At 34.6% G+C, this 22,144-nt stretch overlaps 1 protein-coding gene across 1 annotated transcript; it reads right to left on the bottom strand.

The window, feature by feature from the left end:
* Window positions 1-982: 982 nt before the first annotated feature.
* Window positions 983-6,416, bottom strand: LOC110268727 (uncharacterized). The gene is made up of 11 exons (XM_088505677.1): window positions 6,411-6,416; window positions 5,609-5,941; window positions 4,506-4,601; window positions 4,269-4,390; window positions 3,598-3,660; window positions 3,178-3,344; window positions 2,817-2,885; window positions 2,294-2,376; window positions 2,033-2,100; window positions 1,842-1,923; window positions 983-1,432 (listed from the first exon to the last, which is right to left on the bottom strand). The coding sequence occupies exons 1-7, from the start codon at window positions 6,414-6,416 to the stop codon at window positions 2,881-2,883; spliced, it is 792 nt and encodes a 263-aa protein (XP_088361803.1). The 3' UTR covers window positions 983-1,432; window positions 1,842-1,923; window positions 2,033-2,100; window positions 2,294-2,376; window positions 2,817-2,880.
* Window positions 6,417-22,144: the final 15,728 nt, after the last annotated feature.

The raw sequence follows: 22,144 nt of genomic DNA, 5'->3' as shown, positions 1-22,144 counted from the left end.
GTGGAGTGAATAACACTCAAAATCCACAACAACATTCTGAGTATTCTCGTGATTATAATGTGGGTTCTACTTCAAATGCTGCTAATTTAATGGCAGTATATCGACAGCAAGTGGAGGAAAGTCATCATGATTTAGTCAATTTATTGACTCAACAAATGACCACAATTCTGAACCCTATAATGGCTGATCACGAATCGAAATTCGAACGTCTTGTCAGACAAGTCGAACGGATTGCTTGAATTGTAGATTATGATGAAGGTGAAGGGCATAATGTCAGAGGAAACAATGAAGGATTCGGAAATGAATTTCAAAATGAAAATAATGTAAAGATATCCAATAATATCATGACACATGTAAGCATCTTAAAAAATATATTTTTAATGCCTTTATCGAAGTGGTCTCCAAAATCTTAACGAGTATAATTTTACAACATTACTTAACAACCACTACTAGAAAATGGATTAATACAGACAGATTTACAGACAGATTTAGTCTTTATTACAGACGGATTTTTTGTTACCGACGGATTTTGTCCCTCTGTAAAAGCCCCGTCGGAAATTATTTACCGACGGATTTTTTTCCATCGGAAAATTACCGACGAATTTTTACCAATTACCGACGGATTTTCCCTCTGTAAATTCTGCATCCATTTTCCGAAGGCGACGAACTTTCCGACGGATTTTCCGTCTGTAATTACAGACGAATTTTCAGACAGATTTTTCGTCTGTAATTACAGATGGATTTTCAGACGGATTTTCTGTCTGTAATTACAGACGGATTTTCCGACAGATTTTCCGTCTGTAATTTGAACTTTAGAAAATTATCTTGCATTCTGATTACAGACAGAAAATCTGTCTGTAAATCCGTCAGTAAGATAAAATAGAATTTTTTTTTCTAATTACAAAATAAACTTATTTTCATACAAAATAAATATAAATTTAATACAAATTTTTATCTAATTTGTATTCGAATATTTATAATATTTCAAAAAATAAACAAATTCATCGTATTATCAAACTAAAAGAAAAGTACTATAAACAAGCAAGTCAATATAATTCAAAACATAAACAAAATGTATTGATCATCAATTATAATTCCTAGTATATTGTTCAACCATACTAAAACTATCAGCTATAGTCTTCAGTGTCATCTTCATCCTCATCATCATCATAGTCCTCATCCAAAGACATTGAGGGTGGCGGCGGTAGCGGTGGTAGTGGAACTGCACTAGAACTACTTGACGCTTTAACCTTCTCATAATAGCTAACATAAGCCTCATTTCATCTCTTCTATTTAAGCTTTTCCTTCTTGGCCTTTTCAATTACCCATTCCAACTTTTATAACTTCTTGGGAAAGATTGTTTGGGTGCAGATGGTGTTTTGCATGTGAGCTTTGGCTGCTTTGTATCCTTTGATTTTCTCATCAATCAATTCTATTATGCATGAAAAAGTTGTTTAATTATTTCTAGGAATATATTCTAGCAGATTTTGCCAAAAAGAACTGCATAATATAGAAAGCTGAATAAAGAAACAACTCTTGTAACATTTATATTTATTTCTGCTTGGAAATAAGATGTGATATAGCAAAGTAGATATTAAATTAAATCAGAAACAGTAAAGAGTTGTGTTTTCTTGTCCTTCCTGTTGTGAAGAATAAATCAGAGGCTGGTTCCATCACCTAATTGGTAGAGTCCACCATTTTAAAACTTCTGTCCAACTTTCTAATCAGAAAGCTATTATTCAATTGCATAAATCATATATATTATATTATATTGTGGCTATATATATTTCCAAGAATCCTAATTGAGACTACAGAACACATAAATTCAAATGCCTGATTACCTCCAAATCCTGGAATGATTCCAAGTGTCAGCTCTGGCAGTCCCAGTTGACTTCCTGGAGCAGCAATGCGGGAGTGGCATCCCTACAACATATCAAGATGTCACACTTCACACAATAATTAAGACGCATCGACAATAATGCCTATCTAAATGCAAACAGCATGCTTCTCATTCTCAAGTCCAATGACTAACCAGGCCAAGCTCTCAGCCACCTCCAAGAGCGAGCCCTTGTACTGCCGCAACAACAGGCTTCTTCGAATCTACGGTGATCAAGAACGCTAATTAATAATATTGCAATGATCACACTTGCATAAAATAAAAATTGAAGCAGTTTCTACTTTCAGGTAGGCATAAAGATAAGTTACAACCTTCAATTAAGTTGACCAACAGTTCCACAGAGACATAAGGAAGAATTGAAGCATCACCTATTAATAAAGAAAGAAGAAAACTCACCAGTTCCACAGAAGACATAATAAAGAATTGAACCTTCTGCATAACACTGATGTTAAACCCACCAGAAAATCTTCCACCTTTGCCTGATCATAACATGAACAAAAAATCAAAACACTTTGCAAATGTCTTAGTTATTACAATCAAATGATCACACTGCTGTATGAAGCAAAGCAACTACCAAGAACAAATCTCTAATAATAAATTAAAAAAAATAGAATCAGTCAAAACTACAGCTTTGATATCATTCCTTTTAGCTACCTCCTGAAATCTCTCTTTCAACCCCATAATGACTGATTGAAACAGAACATAAACAAAATGCCTATATATGAACACATTTACACTTTTTTGCCGTTGAGCAAGATGAAGACCATCATAATATGTTCCTTATTATCACAATGTGCATATATAATATACAAGTAACTTCCCTAGTATTAACGTGTAGGAAATAATGGTTAGATTCAAACATGACCATTGATGGCATATTCGTAGTTAATCAAGCATTAAATCACTACAATGACAATACCTGTTCAGTTGCTCTTTCCTGCAGATATCAAAATCATGTTAAGGGCTGACTATGATGCTCAACACTAACCTGAAAATCGGAAACTAAAAGGCCTTTATCACAGGTTGAAGCTTATCAAATCCATTTATGTTTTCCTTCACCAAATTTCAAAAAAATGAACCAACAAAAAGTAGAATAAAAATTTGAACGGTGATAAAATGAACCAATAAAAAGTAGAATAAAAAAATGAACCAATAAAAAGTAATTGCTGTCCATGACTTAATTGGAATGCTGCCACACTTCTGCACCTCAATGAAAAATTCTTTAGTATTTTATGACATTCCATAATCATAAGAAAATAAAAAGAAACAAGATTTATTACCACATATAATTTTGGCGCGAAGTTTAGCATCCAATAAGATGTTGCTGGCTTTTATATCTCTTTGAATTATCCTAGTTTTTGAATTCTCATGCAGGTAAACCAATCCTTCAGCTGTCCCAATGATAATGTCATATCTCTTCTCCCAGTTTAGTTCTCTTCCCTTGACTCTATCTAAAACAAGAGATTGGGTAATATTAGCCTTTCATCAGGTACAAAATAAGTTTCTCACAACATTAGAAGAGTAACACCAATTCATCATGATATGCAATAATTGAGACAGATGGTTCAAGAAATGAGCATTGTGAGAGGCTTTTGAGGGAACAGATGGTTCAAGAAAGAGCAGTGGAGGTTGCAAGGGGCAATTTAGAGCAATACTATAGGATGATTAACCAAAACTATGGGGACTTTATGAAGCGTTACCTGCAGTAACACAGGATACTGATTTTAACCAATTCATCCATTGCTGGGACTTTCATCAAGCAGCTGCAAGGCAAGAAGACTATTGAATTAGAATATGTTACAGCTATATTGCTTATGATTGAATTCATTATAATTTTTACTATTTATTAATTAATCAAATAAAAGCAAGTTTGAATCAATTAACAGTGCATTGAACATGTATGGTATTAAAGTGATCATACACTAAAATGGGAAGGGATGGGTCCCAACCTAACCAATGTGTGTGAGATAGATTCCAAAACATTTAATCTTTTTAGTTGAAAACTATAAGCTAGTTTCACACTTGAACTACTGCTATGATTGACAATTAATGAGATAAGAATAATGAAATAGAATCAAATGGAATATTTGGGATAAATAATCAGCATCACAATAAGGTTGTGGAAACCATCTCTCTTAGATAGATCTTGTTAAAAGTGCAACTAATTTCCCACCATTCAATTAGTTCTTGTTAAAATCTAAGTATAACAATAAACTATTCATAGAAATAAATGATCATAAAACTTCTTTTCTTCTCCAATAGGAGTGAATCACAGAAATTCTCTTAAAACTGAAACTGAAGGGATCCAGTAAAAACAAGGACTTCAAGTAGATAACCTCTAAGAAATGTTTGTGTTAATGAATTAAAATACCTCCAAATTCTGGCTAGAACACGCAAAACTATGAAAAGGAACAATCCTGTCCACACTCCGGGAAGTCCAAGGACCGGAGAAGCGACCAATATAAAAACTGATGAAATCAGTGCAACTAGAACCTACAAATCAAAGCCAAATAAAGGGCCAAGAGTGTCAGAAAAATGGAAACAAAGTAAGATAGAGTGATTATGTGAAATGTTTAACTATTTTTTGATCATTGAACTAGATAATTACCATAGAGTATGCAGCAAATCCAAAGTCTGATACTCCGTAATAAAGTCCATCAACAACAAATGCCAAAGCATTCACTGGTTGAGATCCAGCAACAAACTGCATGTGTGTCAGTGTGTACATTTCAGATTTATCAAAGTTACTAATCATGCATGCTAGAAGGTTACAATTGCAAGAACACTTCAGCTTGATATGAAAGTTACAATTGCAATAAAGTTACTAATCAAAATGTATACTTCATCTTGAAGCTATGAAAGTAAACTCAGACATGTATTCGGGTTGGACGCAGAATCTGTTACTTTCACAATTTTTTTTTTTACTTCTATTTTGAATCTTTATATGCGTGTAACTGAAAATGCCATTATAATTAAACACAAGTGCATTTTCTTGTGTTTTCAATGCAATGATATCTACTAATTTTAAATCATAATTTTTCTCTATCACTTTTAGAAATCGTCATCTCTTCTTGGCCGCATTATTTCACATCTTTGTATTGTGTTGTATATTCAAGTTTCATTAACCATGAGACAGGAACACTATAGGATTATTGTCAGGGGAAAATGCCACAATTACACTTCCAGTAACAAAATAAATCGAAAGCAGCAATGTTAAGAAGCTCCTTGCCTATACATTCATCATCACCAAGTAAACTTAATTAATTGTGGTTTTTTACCAGTAGACCAGTAAACAAATATTTGCAATCTTGTTGTTCTGCCATGCTGATATCTTTGCATTAACCTCCTCCTTTTTCACCCTTTGCACTGAAACCTCTTCAACTACTTGATGATGATGATGTTGATGTTGATGATGACCACTACTAGAAGCTGCACCACCACTACTAGAATATAAACTCATGAACCTGCACCAATGCTGTTAGGCTCTGATTCCACCTTCTATGGGTTAATTCTAGTTCATATTTTGGTAGGGTTTTTATGATTTAGGAAAATTCGAAGTGGTTTATGAGTTGGAATAAGAAACGATTATGTCAACAAAAAAAAAAAAGAAAAGGAAATCCATAGATCAGATCAAGCTATCACAGATCGGAAAACCTAGTTAGGAATATATGTCACAGAAAACATGGATATAATAGTTGTTGAAAAGATAACCTGTGTGGCGGAGAGAGCACTGCGACGATGGCGATGAAGGGAGCAGACGCGCGACGAGAGCAGCGGAGAGGGCTCTGCGACGATGGTGACGAAGGGAGCAACGCGATGCGAGCGGCGTCGGAAGGGCTCGTGCGATGCGAGCGGCGCCGGAGGAGCTCGTGCGATGCGAGCGGCGGCGACAGCGGTGGAGACAAGAAGCAGCTCGTTGACGCCTTGACTGAGAGAGGAGAAGCTCGTTTGATAATGTGTGGTGTGAATGGAGTTCGATAAGGTGGGGATATTTAATTCAATATTTTCGAGGGAAAATTTTAAATTATAGACGGATTTTTTCGTCTGTAATAATTTAATAAAAATAGTGTTTTTGTTCATTTAATTACAGATGGAAAATTCGTCTGTAATTATTTTTCACGAAAAATAATTAATTTTTTTGACAAAATTATTGATAGATTTTTTTTTTCGTTTGTAATTTATGCTAATTTATTTTTTTGGTTTTTCGACAAAAAATTCTTCTGAAATTCCGTCTATATTTCCATGGGATAAAATCTATCGGAAATATCCGTCTGTAATAACTAATTTTCTAGTAGTGAACTTAATTTTCCATAATCAAAGGAATAATAAGAAATTTATAATAAATACACAAAATTGGGATGGCAATTCTCTCAATTTTTTTTCTCAAGTAATGATGTAAATATAACTTTTTTATTATATATTTTTTAAATAAAAAATAAAAAATATAAAAATAGATATTATATTTGAGAAAAAAAAAATTGAGAAAATTTTATTTCTATTGATTGCCGCATGCCCGCATATATAGCTGCACAATATTTGCTCTTAATAGACAAACGAGTGATGTGAAAATGTGATATCAATATTTTTTTGTTAAAGCCAAAGACGAAACAAATATTTTTAATTTCTCAATAGTAATGATTAGTAAAAATTTAATTGAAAATTTACCCAATTGAAATTTTGATAAAAATATAAGAACTGAGCATATAAACTATAAAGTAATTAAATCTAATTAAACAATTTAAATAAAGTGTTTACAAGAAAATATTTTTTTTTCAGCTTAAAAATTAAAGGGTTTAGTTCTTTGTCAAAATGATAAAGCATCTTTTCATAATTCAATAATTTTTAATTAGTCTACAATTATTTAAGTAACTACTTTAAATGACTCCTTCTATAACTAGTTGTCAAACACGACATAATTTAGATGCTATGCGAAAAGGGGATTTTTTATTTTAATAAATTAAATAAATGTAATAATTACAAAAATAAATAAATCTAAAAATTATTACCACCGAAATTTGTCGTCTTCTCTTATCTCATTTACACTATAAATAAAATAAGACACGTGGATGTGACACGTGTATATTTCGTTTATACTGTAAACAAGATAAGGTTGGTGGGTGACTATAAATATATGTTGTTGACAGCGTTTGACTCGATCCCATTTTGACATTTTCAACCACTTTCTCCTCTCTTTTACCCTTTTTTGACCATATTATCGACAAATACTGCGATGGCACGCGTAGCGGAAAACGATGGAGTCATTAACAGGCTGAACGAGATTTCACATTACGTCGGGACAGTCGACTTTCAGGTTAGTTATGTTGTGTTGAATTTTGTGCAATCTCATATAGATATATTATTGTATGTAGTCATGGTTAGGGTAGTCACAAAAAAACTAGAATATAGTTTGTAGTGTTAAAAATAGGTTATTGGTAGAAATTTGAAACTCTATTTTATTTCACTTGTGTTAGGTTGTTACTACATAATTATTAGTTTAAAACTCTAATTCATTTCACTTGTATTAGGTTGTTACTACATAATTATTAGTTTGGAACTCTATTTTATTTGTTATAGTTTCGTAAAATCTATAATTAGAGATTTATAATTTTTAATGTAGTTATTATACTACTGATAATCTTATAGTTAGGTTTTTTTAGTATCAAATATATTAAAATTAATACAATAATATTTGTCTAAAAATATGTAATGAAAGATCTAAATATGTTCTTAATTAGAAATATCTTTAATTTAGAAGAAAATATTTATTTAAGTTTAATATTTTTTATACTAAAAAAATCTAATTACAAAACTAAAAAACAACGTAATAATTTAACAAAAAAAAATATAGAAACCTATTTAAAGATTCAGTGATCATACGAGGACCGTTAAACGTCGAAGAACAAATAAAAGTTTTAAAATTATTTCTTGATAATCTTGAATATAATTTTTTTTATCAGAGGCCTCGCCTTCTATGGCCCCGGGGAGTGAGTCATACCCTTCCTCGATCTGACGCCATCGTTCTGTATCTGGTTGAGGCTGGATTCGGTGACACGGTACCCCTCAGGGATTTCACATTCGACAATTTCCTGATTATGGCATTCGTAGAGCGATGGTGTCTGGAGACTCACATGTTTCATCTCCTATGGGGTGAGGCCACTATCACCCTGCAGGATGTGGCATACCACCTAGGACTACGCGCACACGGAGACCCAGTTGGGGTGCCTCCGTGACTTCGGTAGGTGGTACCACACGAAGACGTGGCAATTGGTGGAGTGGCTGCTGGGTGCCAGACCTCCGGTGGCCCCACAGCAGGCGGCGCAGAGGAAGGAGTCGTTCATGCTGAAGCTCGTTTGGCTGCGGGACCGTGTCCGCCAGATGCCCCCTACAGACAACCCAGAGACCCTCCGACAGTATGCCAGGTGCTACATTATGATACTGATCGGAGGCTATCTGATGACAGACAAGTTGAACAACCTGGTCCACCTGCGTTGGCTCCCACTTCTTGTGGACTTTGGGCAGTGCCGAGCATTGTCTTGGGGCTCGGCCGTACTGGCTTGGACGTGCCAGTCACAGTGTTTGGCAGCACACCGAGGCATCACAGACATCGCCAATTGCACTCCGCTGTTGATGTCCTGGATATACCAGAGATTTTTCCAGTGGTGTCCACCAGATAGAGGGATCTACATGTATCCTACGGCTGCGAGGTAACAAATGTTTATTTTTGTATTTAGTTATCAATTTGAAACTCCTTACGACCTGATGCATAATGAACTGTTTTTATTCTTTTGGTTGGTGTCAGGTTAGTTGGACTGCAGCAACAGAGCAGAGATCAGCATGAGAGCAGGGTCCTACGATGGAGAGTATTGATCGACCGGTTACGATTCGATGAGGTTAGCACCACGTTTACAACCATAGCATTTTCATTTTAGTCCTTTATGTTGCTTTCTTTTTGTCATGCTAATTATTAGTTCTATTACCGTTCTCTCAGTTTGTATGAACACCGTACGACGACCCTACTCTGCAGGCTCTGTTCCCTCCTTGGTTCGACAAGGAGGAGGAGTGGGGGACATGGATGTCAGTCGCCCCCTTGTCTACTTCAATATTGTGTAGTTTCACCAGGTTGACCGGGTGAAGCGACAGTTCGATGGAGAGCACTGTCGCCCCAGTCAACCTTGACAAGTACCGTTGATTTCTTATTTATCTTTGCTTACCTGAGTTTAGAGTTTAGTTATTACAATCATCACATGTGTGTCAGTCAACCCCATCAGATTACTTACTTGTCTTTGTTGTTTCTGACAGGTTCCTGACATCCACTGGCCGGGGTGAGAATGTGTGGTGGCCTGATAGACATTCTGATTGGTACGAGGGTTGGCGTAGCATTTTTTATCCTAGTCATAGGATCTCCATTTAGCACACGTTTGACACCATGCCGACCCAGGAGTATTATGATTGGTGGCGTGGGGCTTGCTGTGTTAGGCACCTGTCAGGCGAGGAGGTTTTGGAGGATCTGAGGCTCGCCGAGTTACCCGCTGACGTACAACCAACTGCCAGCCAGCTGAGGGACGATCTCCACCTACCCCGGGGTGTGCCGGATCGGTGTAGGCATGCGAGGAATGTTAGGGCGAATACCCAGCGACCTGCTAGGAGGGATAGGGGTGCTAGAGAGCGCAAACCTGACAAGGGGGTTAGAAGGGAGAGGGTCAGGCCTCGTCGAGCGCGGTTGGACATAGAGTCCGACGAGGAGGCAGAGTTCGACTGTCAGGAAGATTATGGAGACATCCCATCAAACAGAGAGGATTCACCTCTGGTTTTGCCTCCTCCACCTCCCGCAGCCCACGCATTGCATCCTCCATCCGGATCCAGAGGACCTCAGCATCGGGCCATCTGGGACACATCACCGCCAAGTTGGCATGATGCGGGGACATCAGAAGGAGCAGATGGTTAATGAGATATTCTTCAATGATGCCTTCTAGCTTCACATCGCTGACTCGGCCTCAATGCGGCGGATAGCCGAGTCATTCCGGACTGGCAGGGAGCAGGGTGTCGGACAGTATCAGCATCCATCTGCTCCCGGGCAGACCTCGTCCTGGATGCCACCGATATCTCCAACAACTAGATCTTCGTAGGGGCGGGTCTTTGACCGGGTGCCCAGTATGCGAGCCCTCCGTCCTACGACTATGCTATGTTGCTGACCTCATCACGGCCACAGGTGACCCCTCCATCAACTCCACCGTCTCACCCTCAACCTCAATTACATCAGTATGCCACAGTTCCATACCCCGGAAGTGTCAACATCCCATCTCAACCATACCATCCGCAGCAGCCACAGGATCCTGCTATCCAGCCCATGCCTATGGGAGACCCTCGACCAGCCCGACCGCAGCGCCAGACTCACCTTCCACTGTGTGGTACCGGGCACCGGCGCCACTATCAGGATCCTCGCCCCCGGTGATGTGTTATTATTGATGTTAATGTTGTAGGTGTGTCTTTTTTATTTGTTCGAGTAGCTTGTTGCGAACTTATGTATTTTATAATGTAGTTGTTTATTACGGTGTAATTGTTTATCACCCTCATCTTTTTGTTTATGTGTTGTCTCTTTATAATGATGTTGTTTTTATTTTGATACGAGACGGTAGAGGTATTTACTGTGCCAAGCAACTACATCTAAACAATTTTATATGAATAAAATTTTCTTGCTACAAGTATTAAAAAAGTACACAACTATAATAAAAGCAAACAACTAGTTTATATGAATACAACCAGACTAAAACAAAACTACTACAATAAAATGAACTAGCTATAATCAGATTGAACTGCGACAATAAAAGGATGAAATACACCAAGAAGAGTCAACAACTGCCATAATAAAAGTACTCTCAACACTAATCATCGCCTGTGGGTTGATTTAGACAACCCCTTCTAGTATGTCCAACTTGCCTGTAGAGGCTACACCGCTTCTCATGTCACTCGACCTCATCCATGTCATTCCAGAATCTAGTAGACACGGGGCTTCCAGTAGCCTTCCGACGCATGGCCGGGTTAGGACGTAGCATCGTCCCATACCACTCGGGCTATAGGAACTCGTCCGATATCGGTGGAAACTCCATCTCGTACACCTTGAACACTGCTTCCTGTCTGTAAACTAGATGCACATATGGGGCCCACTCAATGCTAGCGGCAGCACAACCGAAAAGCGCATGGCGACACGGGTAGTGGAGAGACTGAAAGAGTGCACAGTCACACGTGCCCACTGATAGCCGAACGGGAAAGAACCGTGCAACCAACCCTCAAACGGCTCCAATTCCTCCACGACAAACACAGAAGCCCGCCTATCAAAATGAGTGACACGCATCTTCGTGATACCTTCTCTATTCTTTTCAATGGTTGCCATTAGCCTATAGGAGAAGCGGTTTCCAACAGCCAGCTGTGATTGCGCCTCCCTGCCCTTAGTTACAAACAACTTCTGCAACCATTTGTACGTAATGCGCACGATGACAGAAATCGGCAAGTATCGTGTACTCTTAAGAACTACATTGATGCACTCCAACAGGTTTGTCGTCATGTGACCAAACCGCCATCCATTGTCGCAATGTTGCAGCCCAATCTCTTTGTTGAAATGACCAGCCAAATCCGCCATCACCGGGAAAACTTCTCTCAAGGCATCCATGTACCACTCATACCGAGCCTTGCTTGGACTGTAAGCAGCATTTATAAGGTATCTCTTGCCCTCGACTGACTTAAAACGAGTCATGAAGTTCGCGGCCATGTGTCTGATACAGTAAGCATAGAACGCTCTTGGGGGATGCCAACCACTATCATCGGCACTGAGGGCGGCCTTGATGGCCTGCGGTCTGTCGGAGATAACCAGCAGGCCGTCTTGTGGGGGTGAGATGGCGTCTCAGATTAGTAAGGAAGAACAACCATGACTCGGTACTCTCGAACTCGACGATGGCAAAAGCAATAGGCAGGATGTTGCTGTTGCCGTCTTGTGCCACCGCAATAAGCAACATTCCACCATATCTACCATACAGATGCGTGCCATCAACGGAAACAAATGGCTTGCAATGCTTAAAAGCCTCTATACAAGATGGGAAAGCCCAAAATACCTTGTCAAACATGCTACAGTCGCGTACCAGAAGGTATCCATCGTAGTACGGTCCGGCCCGTAGCTCACAAATAGTTCTGGAAAAAATAGCTCTACAGTGCCTGAAGCAGTTTCGACATCTTGTTGTATGACTCCTGTGCAATTGCCTTCTGCTTCGCCATCCACACTTTTCTGTAGGAGGGTTTGAAGTGATAGCTCGCTCGGACCGCACCTTAAAGGATCGGGATGCTGACGGAGGGGTTGGACTGTATCAATGGCATTATGACCTTGCAAATGAGACTGCTATCCAACTGTCGATGGTCTTGGAACATGGTGGGTGCTAAACAACTATGCGCTCCACCAACCCTCCGGACCTCCCTAGCACAATAAAACAACATTGGTTCAGCCATATTTCAAAACTACTTAATATATTGCACAAAACTACTCAAAAGTTCAATTAAACTTGAACTCATCAGTATCTGAAGTACTGTCGAAGGACAATACGGAGACTCCATGGACTCCCATTTGGATCTTGACAGCATTGCACATGGTACTTTAATCGGTCCGATTCAATCACCCGATACTCAGCACTCCTGCGAATACTCTAGTTCTTCACACCTTGTAGTACTGCATCTCAGCATTTGAATCTGTGACCGACCCGAAACTCTACCCCACTGTCTAAGTTGTAATCCTCCTCCCTCGTGTTAGAAAATGGATTTCTCTCATGCATGACGTCCAGATCCAATGTATGATTGGTACTACCGATAGCACCGGAATAGGGTGGGGAGAGGCAAGACATGGCGCGCCGCAGTCTCAGCGGGCGTCTCCGGCACAAACTCCTCATCACCCCCTTCAGAAGAATCACTATCGGCACTATCCACCACGTAATCTTCGTCTGACTCTTCGTCACCCTCCTCTACCTCTGCCACTAGAATGGCGACATGAATGGGTGGTGGTGCAAGAGGTTGGTCGTCCTGTACATAGGTCGAGTATTCAGAACCACCACGACCAGCATCTCCAACCTCGGCGGAAAACTCCATCACTTATTCCGCTATGATTCTCCCATAGATGTCGAACATGAGTCGCACATGCTTGTCCCCTAGAAGTCGAAATAGTCAAAACCGGAACACTCCATTACCCATGGGTGCCAGCAACCTATACCCCACCCTTCCGACCTCCCTCATTTCTATGCCACCGAGGTTGCTCAATATCAAACTCTTCAATTCGAACAACGTACTTACATGCTGAGTGCGCAACAGTATCGGATTCTCACACTCAAATATCACTCTGTTGTCGCTATTTTTCATACGACAATTGGAGTAAACACACACAACTATGTATACGGTGTTATTGGTCATTGTTGCCTTGTTTTTTGAGAAAAACAGGACAAAAGAAGTTATAAAATGTGTGTGAAGAATGCCAAGGGTTACACATCCTTTTATAGCTGCTAAAAATTTGTCTCACTGTATCTCGTATACACTGTAAACGAGAAAATTTTGGACGTATCTCGTTTACACTATAAACAAGATACGTATAAAATTATCTCGTTTACAGTGTAAAGGAGATAATAGAAAGTGACGAATTTTGGTAATAATTTTTAAATTTATTTATTTCGATAATATTACATTTATTTAATTTATTAAAATAAAAAATTCTGCAAAAAGGTGAGTTTTAATATATCCTTTCTTAAATAACATGAAATTTATCTTTTATGATATGTCAAATTTTAATTGGTTGATATTTTAATTTAATTATTAATTATACTAAAAATTTGAATTCCCTAAATTTAATCAAAATTTATATTTTAATTATAATAGAATAAATTTATAATTAATTTATTATCTAAAATAAGTCTTTCTATAATTTTTAAAATTTTAATAAACAATTTCCTCCATCCTCAAATCTTCTTCGCCAATCGAAAAAAAAAAAAAAAACAAAGAGAAAACTCCTATAACTACGTTTATAGATGGCAACACTATTCGAATATGCGGGTACCCACCCCGCGCCTACCCCACTTAGGGTGGGTAATTACCCGTCCCGCTCCGGAGCAGATTTTTAGTGGGACAGATTCTTGGGTGAAACGGAATGGGATCGGATTTAGGTAATACCCGTCCTGGTATATATATATATATATATATATATATATATATATATATAATTTTAATATATAATATGTATAATACATGTAAAATAATTAGTAAAATAATTAATAATATTATATTATATTAAAATTTTTACTTTAATTTATGTTATGTATGTGATAATGATTATATAAATTTTAAAATTTAATTTTATTTATTAAATTTTAATAATTATAGATACGGAATAGGTACTCGCAGAAATGGATTAGGATTTAATTTTTTATTATCCTCAAATAAGAGTGAAACAAATTATGTACAAATTATTATAAGACAAAATAGAATTGGATAGAATAAAAAATTGTCCCTACCCGTTCCATTGCCATCTGCATTGCGTTCTTCCTAATAATTCAACTAAGCTTACACTGATGAGATAGCACAATCGGATTTCTTATTTGATTCCATATCAGTATATTTATATTCTACCGACTCTATATCTAATAAAGATAAATCTAAGCCTTGAAATCTTCTCCTTTTCATAGACTAAGCTTGTTTAATTTTCAGACAATTTATTCTAAGTATTCAATTAATGTTCAAACCCGAATCATTAAACTACCTTCAATAGTATATGGACCTAATTCCAAAAGTAATTTTCCAGGATTAAATATCTATTTTTTAAGTTAGAGGAGTTTTCTTTTGTTTCTCTGTTTTTTAATTAAATTTAAGTCACTCAAATTAATAATATAATTAATAATTAGATCAAAATATCAACTACTTAAAAATTAATATATTGTAAAAAATAAATTAAATGTTATTTAAGAAAAAATTTGATAAAATTCACTGTATAAAAATACTTTTCAAAAATAGATACACTTTTCTTTTTCTAATTTTTTCACATTTCTTTTCACTATCCTATCTTTAATGATTGCCGCAAAGATCAACCAAAATTAGGAACGGCAAAATTTTGCAAGATACGGGGATCCCTGCGGGGACGATCTCGAATGGAGATCCCCGTCTCATCTCCGCTAATTTTCAAAATTTATAAATTTATCTAATTGTCTCTAATAGTTTATTTCTCATATATATATATATATATATATATATATATATATATATATATAAAAAGAGAGAGAAACTCAAAATTCCTAATCTTCATTTGCATAACCCTTCTGTAATTTATAGATTCCTAACGTCATTCATACTCCGTCCAATCTATCTACAACCACCCCCTCATCACTCTCCCATCTCATTGCATTGTCACCCATCACCGTTCCATCAGTCTCACCGCGTCGTTCTCTATATTTGTGGCGTTCTTTTCCATATCTCTGTCGTCGTGTTCATTTTTGTCTTTGTTGCCACGTCCCTCACCTCATCTATTGCTCTTATTCTGACTTGCCATGGTGTTTCTTTTTGAAAGTCATCATCTTATCGTTTAAATTTTTTGAATAAAATTTTATTATTTTTATATAGGATGAATACTTTAAGCTCTATTCCTATGAAAATTAATAATAAGTGAGAATGATAAGAGAAATAGAAAATAGGATCATGTGAAAAATGAAGATGAGAAACAACATTTTTTTATGGCAAAAAATAAAGATAGAAACGAAAAGTAAATCTGGGAGTGGAGATAAAGAGCAGAGAGACATTCTCTGCTTCGGCACTGTTCCCTAACCAGGATAAGACAAGCATTGAGTTCTAACTATTTCTTATTATTTTCTATCTTCTATGTATAATAATTAATAACGTTTCAATGAATAGAGAATCTTCTGTTTTAGCATTTCTCGTTTCTGAATTTTATCCCTGATTAGCATAACCAGAAAAGATATTAATGGCTAGCTGCTACTCACGACAACTTTTACGCATCATTCTATAAAAATGAATGAAATCTTAACCATTATTCCCATCTCTCTCTCCCTTACTATATACATCCCTGCATTTAATAATGGTGCTAATTTACTTTATCTTTTACAAATTGATTTAAATTATGTAAGTGAGGTGAAAAGGAAGTGTAGAAATATGTATAGGCATATCGCGGCCTCGATCATCGATCAACTGATAATGACCTCTAGTCAGCTTTAGTTTATCCATTCAAAATTGGATATTATATCAAACAATATCTAAATTGGATATTAAAAATATTATATTATTATATCTCATTCCAAATGGTTGGTTATTATATTACAATATCTAATATGAATATTATGTCTATAAGAATGATTGATAATAGGTAACATGTAAATTTTCTTTTTGGCACGTTATTGGTGACAACATTTTTAACTTAGAATCTGACACATATTGTTACTCAAATTTCTCACCAGTAAAATTCTAATACAAATACATACTATGATAGTATTATGAGTATTTAACATACACAACACACTGCTGTTAATAACAAAAATAAACTTAATAATTGTCACTTTATAAAGTAACGACACAGGTTAATTTCATTTTTTTAAGTTATTTTGTCAATGGAAAAAGCTTTCAGATATCAATACTATAGCAAAAGTAATTAAAATAGCACATCTAGAAGCAGCTGATGTATGACTGTATGATTACCGAGCTCACCTTAATTACTGTGACACTGCACCACCAGGGATAGGTAGTAAATCCCTTTGTGACAATATATGGATGCAAATTAATAAACCAACAACCTGAAACAAAGGAACATAATAATGCTAACTCAATTAACAAGAAAGAAAGGTACTATGATCCTAAAGCGACCAATATAACAGGCAGTGAACGATGAATATGGATGTCATCAATATTATTCTATTCCATTTTTATTTTGAAAAAGTCTAGGAGGCCAGCAACTTTATTAAATTCTGGCCAACATGTAACCAGCAAAAGAAAAAATAAATAATCCCTAGTCATTGGATGAAATCTCACACCATTAAAATCATCATTGATGGCTACTTGATGGTAGGGGTGTGCATGGGCCGGGTGAAACCGGGTTTGATGTGACCCAGACCTGACCCGAAATATATACCGGGCCTATTTGTTAGACCCGAACCCGACCCTAGACCCGATGAAACATATACACTTTCGGGCCACGATTATACCGGGTAAAAACCGGGTGAAAACCAGGCCGTTAACATTATATTACCTTGATACCTTCTTGTAAGTTAGCATGTAAAAATATCCAAATTTCCAAGACTCCAATCATTATTTGACATGGTAAAATTTACTTAGAAAAATATAATAAGAACCAACTCTTCTCTAAAATTAAAGCATAACCATAATCAATACTAATATTGTCTAATAACACCAAATATTTAAATCAATACAAATAATACAAGATTATGCATTAGTCTAAAGTCTTATGCATTTTAAACATAAAATATTAACTTATAGTCTTATATATAATGACTAATAACACAATATTAAAGTTTACAACACTTAAATTTCACATAATAATAGCCATCATCCATCACTAATAACACAAAATATTAATTATGTATGATGACCGGGCCGATTTCGGGTGACCCGAGCTATGGCCCGGACCCGACCTGAAATAATGACCGGGTCTATTTTTGAGACCCATACCCGACCCTAGACCCAATGAAATCACACCAAATTAGTCCTTAAAGTGTTCGGAACCGGACCGGGTCTTCGAGCCGGGCCGGGCCATGCACACCCCTACTTGATGGCTACAAATCACAAAAGTTACTAACCCCTAACACTCCTCTTTCATTTTTCATAACAGAAAAATATCCCTTCTCATTCCTGTTTCTTGCAGAGAAATATAATTTCACGGATTTTCTCTAAGATTATTCATTTTAATAAACATATCTAAATTATAGTATAATTAAGATAAAAATAAATTTAATATTTTTAATTATATCATATCTAAACTATATATAGGACAATTCTTATCTCAATGTTCAAAAATATTTATTGTAAAAGATTTTAACTACTACACTTCTGATTAAGCTTACAAATTCTTATTACGATTCATATAGATGAGTAACTTACCAGTTAGCAAACGGAATACGAGCGGAGGAGGGTTGGAGAACTTTGTAGTTTGTAATTTGTATGCATCTTCTAACGGGAACCCCTACAAATTTATACTTGATTTCGCAGTACACTACTCATCAACTTCCTTTGCTTAAAATAAGTTGACTCCATCGTTACACACTTACAAGTCTTATAGCTATCTATACAATATACAAAAGGTGGTCTTTAGTGTATATAACTATTTTACGTTTAAAATAAATTATTGACTACTTTTTTTTAAAGGTAGTAGGATATATTTTAGTAATTATTAAAAATAAAATATAAAGATGTCTACAAATAAGATAGTATAATAAAAGATGAGAATTTTTTAAAATAATATATTAAAGGTATTTATTCAATGGAAGATGGTCGAAAAACGAAAAAAAAAATTATAAAAAAAATAATAAATCAAATTGACTCGTTACACTTAAGTTTTATAAGTTAGCTATCCAATATATAAAAGAGTCGTCTTTTTTTAGTGTTAACTATTTCACGTTTAAAGAGAAGAGTAATGATGGGGAGTTTAAATTTATTTTTAGATCTCTTTGGTCGGTTTTCAAAAATATTGGAAAATATTAAACGGCATACTCAACAATGACAAAAATATGTAGTTAAAGAAGCATAGAAGTTGACACTGTCTTTATAAATTTACACATTTCGCATTCCACTATTCATTATTCAATTGCCACTGCCCTTGCTTAAAATAAGTTGACTCGGTCTTTATAAATTTACACATAGTTTATGTTTAGATGCCATTAAATGAAAAAAAAAAATTTAAAATTTTAGTATTTTTGATAAGTTTTTTAAGTAAAACTAAAAATACAAAAAAAAATCTTTTTAGAAGTCAAAATTTTTATCTTTTTAAAAAATATATGTTTTTTTTTAAATTAATATAATCAATCAATAAATAAGTTTATATTATTGTATCTAAATATAATAATTAAAAAATATTTTTATAAATATATTCATTAAAATATATTCATATTTTTTTAGATTTTAAATGAATCACACGTCCAAATTATAATACTAATAAAATAGTTTGTTGAACGAGCGGAGCCGAATTCAAATTTAAAATAATTTATTTATAGGATGTGATATTATCACATGATAGATTAATTTTGTCATTTTATTTTTGTATAATTTTTTAATTGTATTTTATCTTTATTATTTTATATAATAAAAGCACCTATTAAAAGCACTAAAAATTAAATAACAATAATATCTTTATGTATTTAATATATTAAAAATATATTAAAATTATAAAAAAATGTTAATTTTCAATAAGTTTTTATTTCTTTCAAAAGTGTCTTTTAGGATATTAAGACACTTGTTAATAAAATTTTATTTTATTTTCATGGTAATAGAAAAAAGGTTTTATAAAGATCATTTAAAAATAATATTATCAATACATAATGGCTATATCTATTTTCTTCATTTATTATATATTATTTATTTTTTCTTGTGTGAACATTAAAAGCTTTAATAATTAATCCTTATAGAAATAAATTAAATTTATAGAATAAAACATTAGAAATAAATTAAGTTAAAATCTCTACTCTCTTTCTTTCCTTTTTTCTTTTTTCTCTCTTTAATCCCCCACTACTGGTTTTGTTCTGAATATTCATATCAGCTGGCAGCACACATTGGTTGGTGTTCTTTATGGTTAATGAATAATGATACATTGGAGACTTTGGAGTCTTACAGAAAAAAAATAAAATATTGAAAGTAGTGTGAAAGTGGTGAACAATTCATAATACAAAGTAGTGTGAAGGGCGGACCAATTTTCATTTATTTTTTATTTTTTATTTTTTATTTTTTATTTCTTTCTTTTGGAGAGGCAATTTTCAGTTTTTTACAACTTTATGTTCATTATTATGTTCCCAGCTTACTTTTGAGTGTGGTTCCAATAAGGGCATTAAAATAGTAGGATTTATAATATGATTAAAGTTAGGATTTATAATATAATTAAATAAAGATTTGTAAATTGTCTAGAGAAAAAAAAAAGTTGAATTTATGACTTTTTTTTTATTTTTTTTTTCTGACTAGAATAAGAATTTAGTTGTTGTTTAGTCTGTCAAGTAAAAATTTAAGAGACAATATACATTCAAGAACAGAATAACTCTTTGTTTTTGGATAGATGTAACTTTTGAAAAATAGATAAAGTATGAGACATTTTTATTTTGTCTCTTATCACAGAAAATCAAAAGAGCATAGAAAAGAAAAAATCACACAGTTATGTATCATACTTCAGCCATCATGTGTAATGTGACTTACATTCAGTCTTCTCTTTAATAATGGTAAAATTTTCACTATCTTTAATAGGATTACAAATACCAATTTTTCTAGGATTTAACCAAATCCTATTTAGGACAAACCCAGCTTCTACCCAAGCTATATTTGGTTAGGTTCACTTCTTAGACTTCCAATCACTAAGTGGTCACTCAACTTAGCAAGAGAATACTCACAGGATTATATGTACAAAACAGAAAAACATACAAAAAAATTTTGACATAATTTTCTGGCTTTTATCTAATAACTCTCTTTACCTTTTTTTCTCAATGAATTTTTTTGATTCCTCACTTAATGCCTTTTTCTATTGGAAAAAAAAAAAGAAAAATGAACGCTAAATAACAGAAAATTTAATATAAACTCATGAATGAGAAGAAAGGATAGCTAGAAAGTTATAAGAACCTAAATTGTATGCTCACTCCTTAATCTAATTTCTGGCCGTTTACCCCCTTTAATAAAGGAGTAAAGCATCTAAAGCTTGAAACTTAGCTTGAACAGTTGATTTGTTCTTTTCCAAAATCAGCAACAGCAAAGGCGCAGAAGAGTAGCAGCAGTGATTGAACCATACATGCATCTATACCTACCATCTTTTCTATCATCCTTTTTCAAATTTCTTTAAGGATCTGAGACATTCGTTTGTACTTTGACTCCAAGTTTCTTTCTTGACCTTTGATTTGTAGCAGAGTTCCATAGCTTCAAATTACTTCAAAATTTTAAATCGGTGCTTGTGGGAAGAGAGCATTTTCGACAAGTTATCAATGAAGCATAAAAATGAAAAAGAATTTTTTGATTCACCTCTTGATTTGATCTTAGCTTCTGAACCCTAACTTTTGACTTGCTTGATTTTGGTAATTTACTTTTTCTTCTTTAATTTCAATCCTAATCAGACTTCTCTTTTCTTGCTTTTCTTTTGCTTCACATAGGTGAGAGAAGAAAGAAGAAGAGAAGAGAGAGAATTGATTCGGTTACTTTGTGTTTTGGTTGAGATGGAAGCAAGGTTGCGAGAACCAGATCAATCAATGAACCGATAAAGTAACTGGTTCACTTGTTTAATAGTTCGACCGGAGGTTCAATCGGTTTAAATAAATTTTAAATAAAATTATTAAAAATTTAATATATAATTTTAAATATTTAAATTCAATCATTTTTAACTTAATAAAATTTAAAATTTCACAATTTCATATAATAAATTGTTCATAATTTATCAATAAAAATTTATAAATAACTTAAAACATCAAAATTTGTAACTAAATAGATCAAAACACAAATATATAATGTTCTACCAAAAAAAATTGACTAACAATTCTTAATTAAACAAAACTCTAATCATCAAAAATCATAATCATCATCATTAAGTGTTAGTTTCAAGATTTTCATCATGGATAGGTTTCGAAAGCACAGCCACAAAAAAAAGTTCCATTCCCGTACTACTTACTTGATGGCATCTCATATCATAATAATCTTGCTTTCTTACTTACCATTACTACATGATTTATATTTCAGGGACATGAACATCATAGATATTATGCAATCGCAATTCACAACAAAATGCAAACACATGCTTGAAAAGTAGAAGGGGGAATTAAGAAACGTATATTGTTTAACCAGTGATTTGAATGGGTTTAACACTAGGTTTCTTAACTTTTGCCTTGAAAATAGTGACAGTAAGAACACCATTCTCCATGGATGTCTTCACCCGATCCATCTTGGCATTCTCAGGGAGTCTGAATGTAACAACCTCGATTTTCGAGTACACGAGATCTTTTCTGAAGGTACGGATCTCTCTGGAAGATCAGTAAAGAG

This window comes from Arachis ipaensis, chromosome B2 (assembly GCF_059453495.1).
Source record: "Arachis ipaensis isolate K30076 ecotype BB chromosome B2, ASM5945349v1, whole genome shotgun sequence".
Lineage (NCBI taxonomy): Eukaryota > Viridiplantae > Streptophyta > Magnoliopsida > Fabales > Fabaceae > Arachis > Arachis ipaensis.
This window is presented reverse-complemented; position numbering and strand designations above follow the sequence as displayed.

Coding starts and splice junctions, on each gene's coding strand:
- LOC110268727 (XM_088505677.1), bottom strand. Junction 4,602..5,608: donor GTGCTCTCTCCGCCACACAG/GTTATCTTTTCA, acceptor ACACACATGCAG/TTTGTTGCTGGATCTCAACC. Junction 4,391..4,505: donor GATTTGCTGCATACTCTATG/GTAATTATCTAG, acceptor TTTGATTTGTAG/GTTCTAGTTGCACTGATTTC.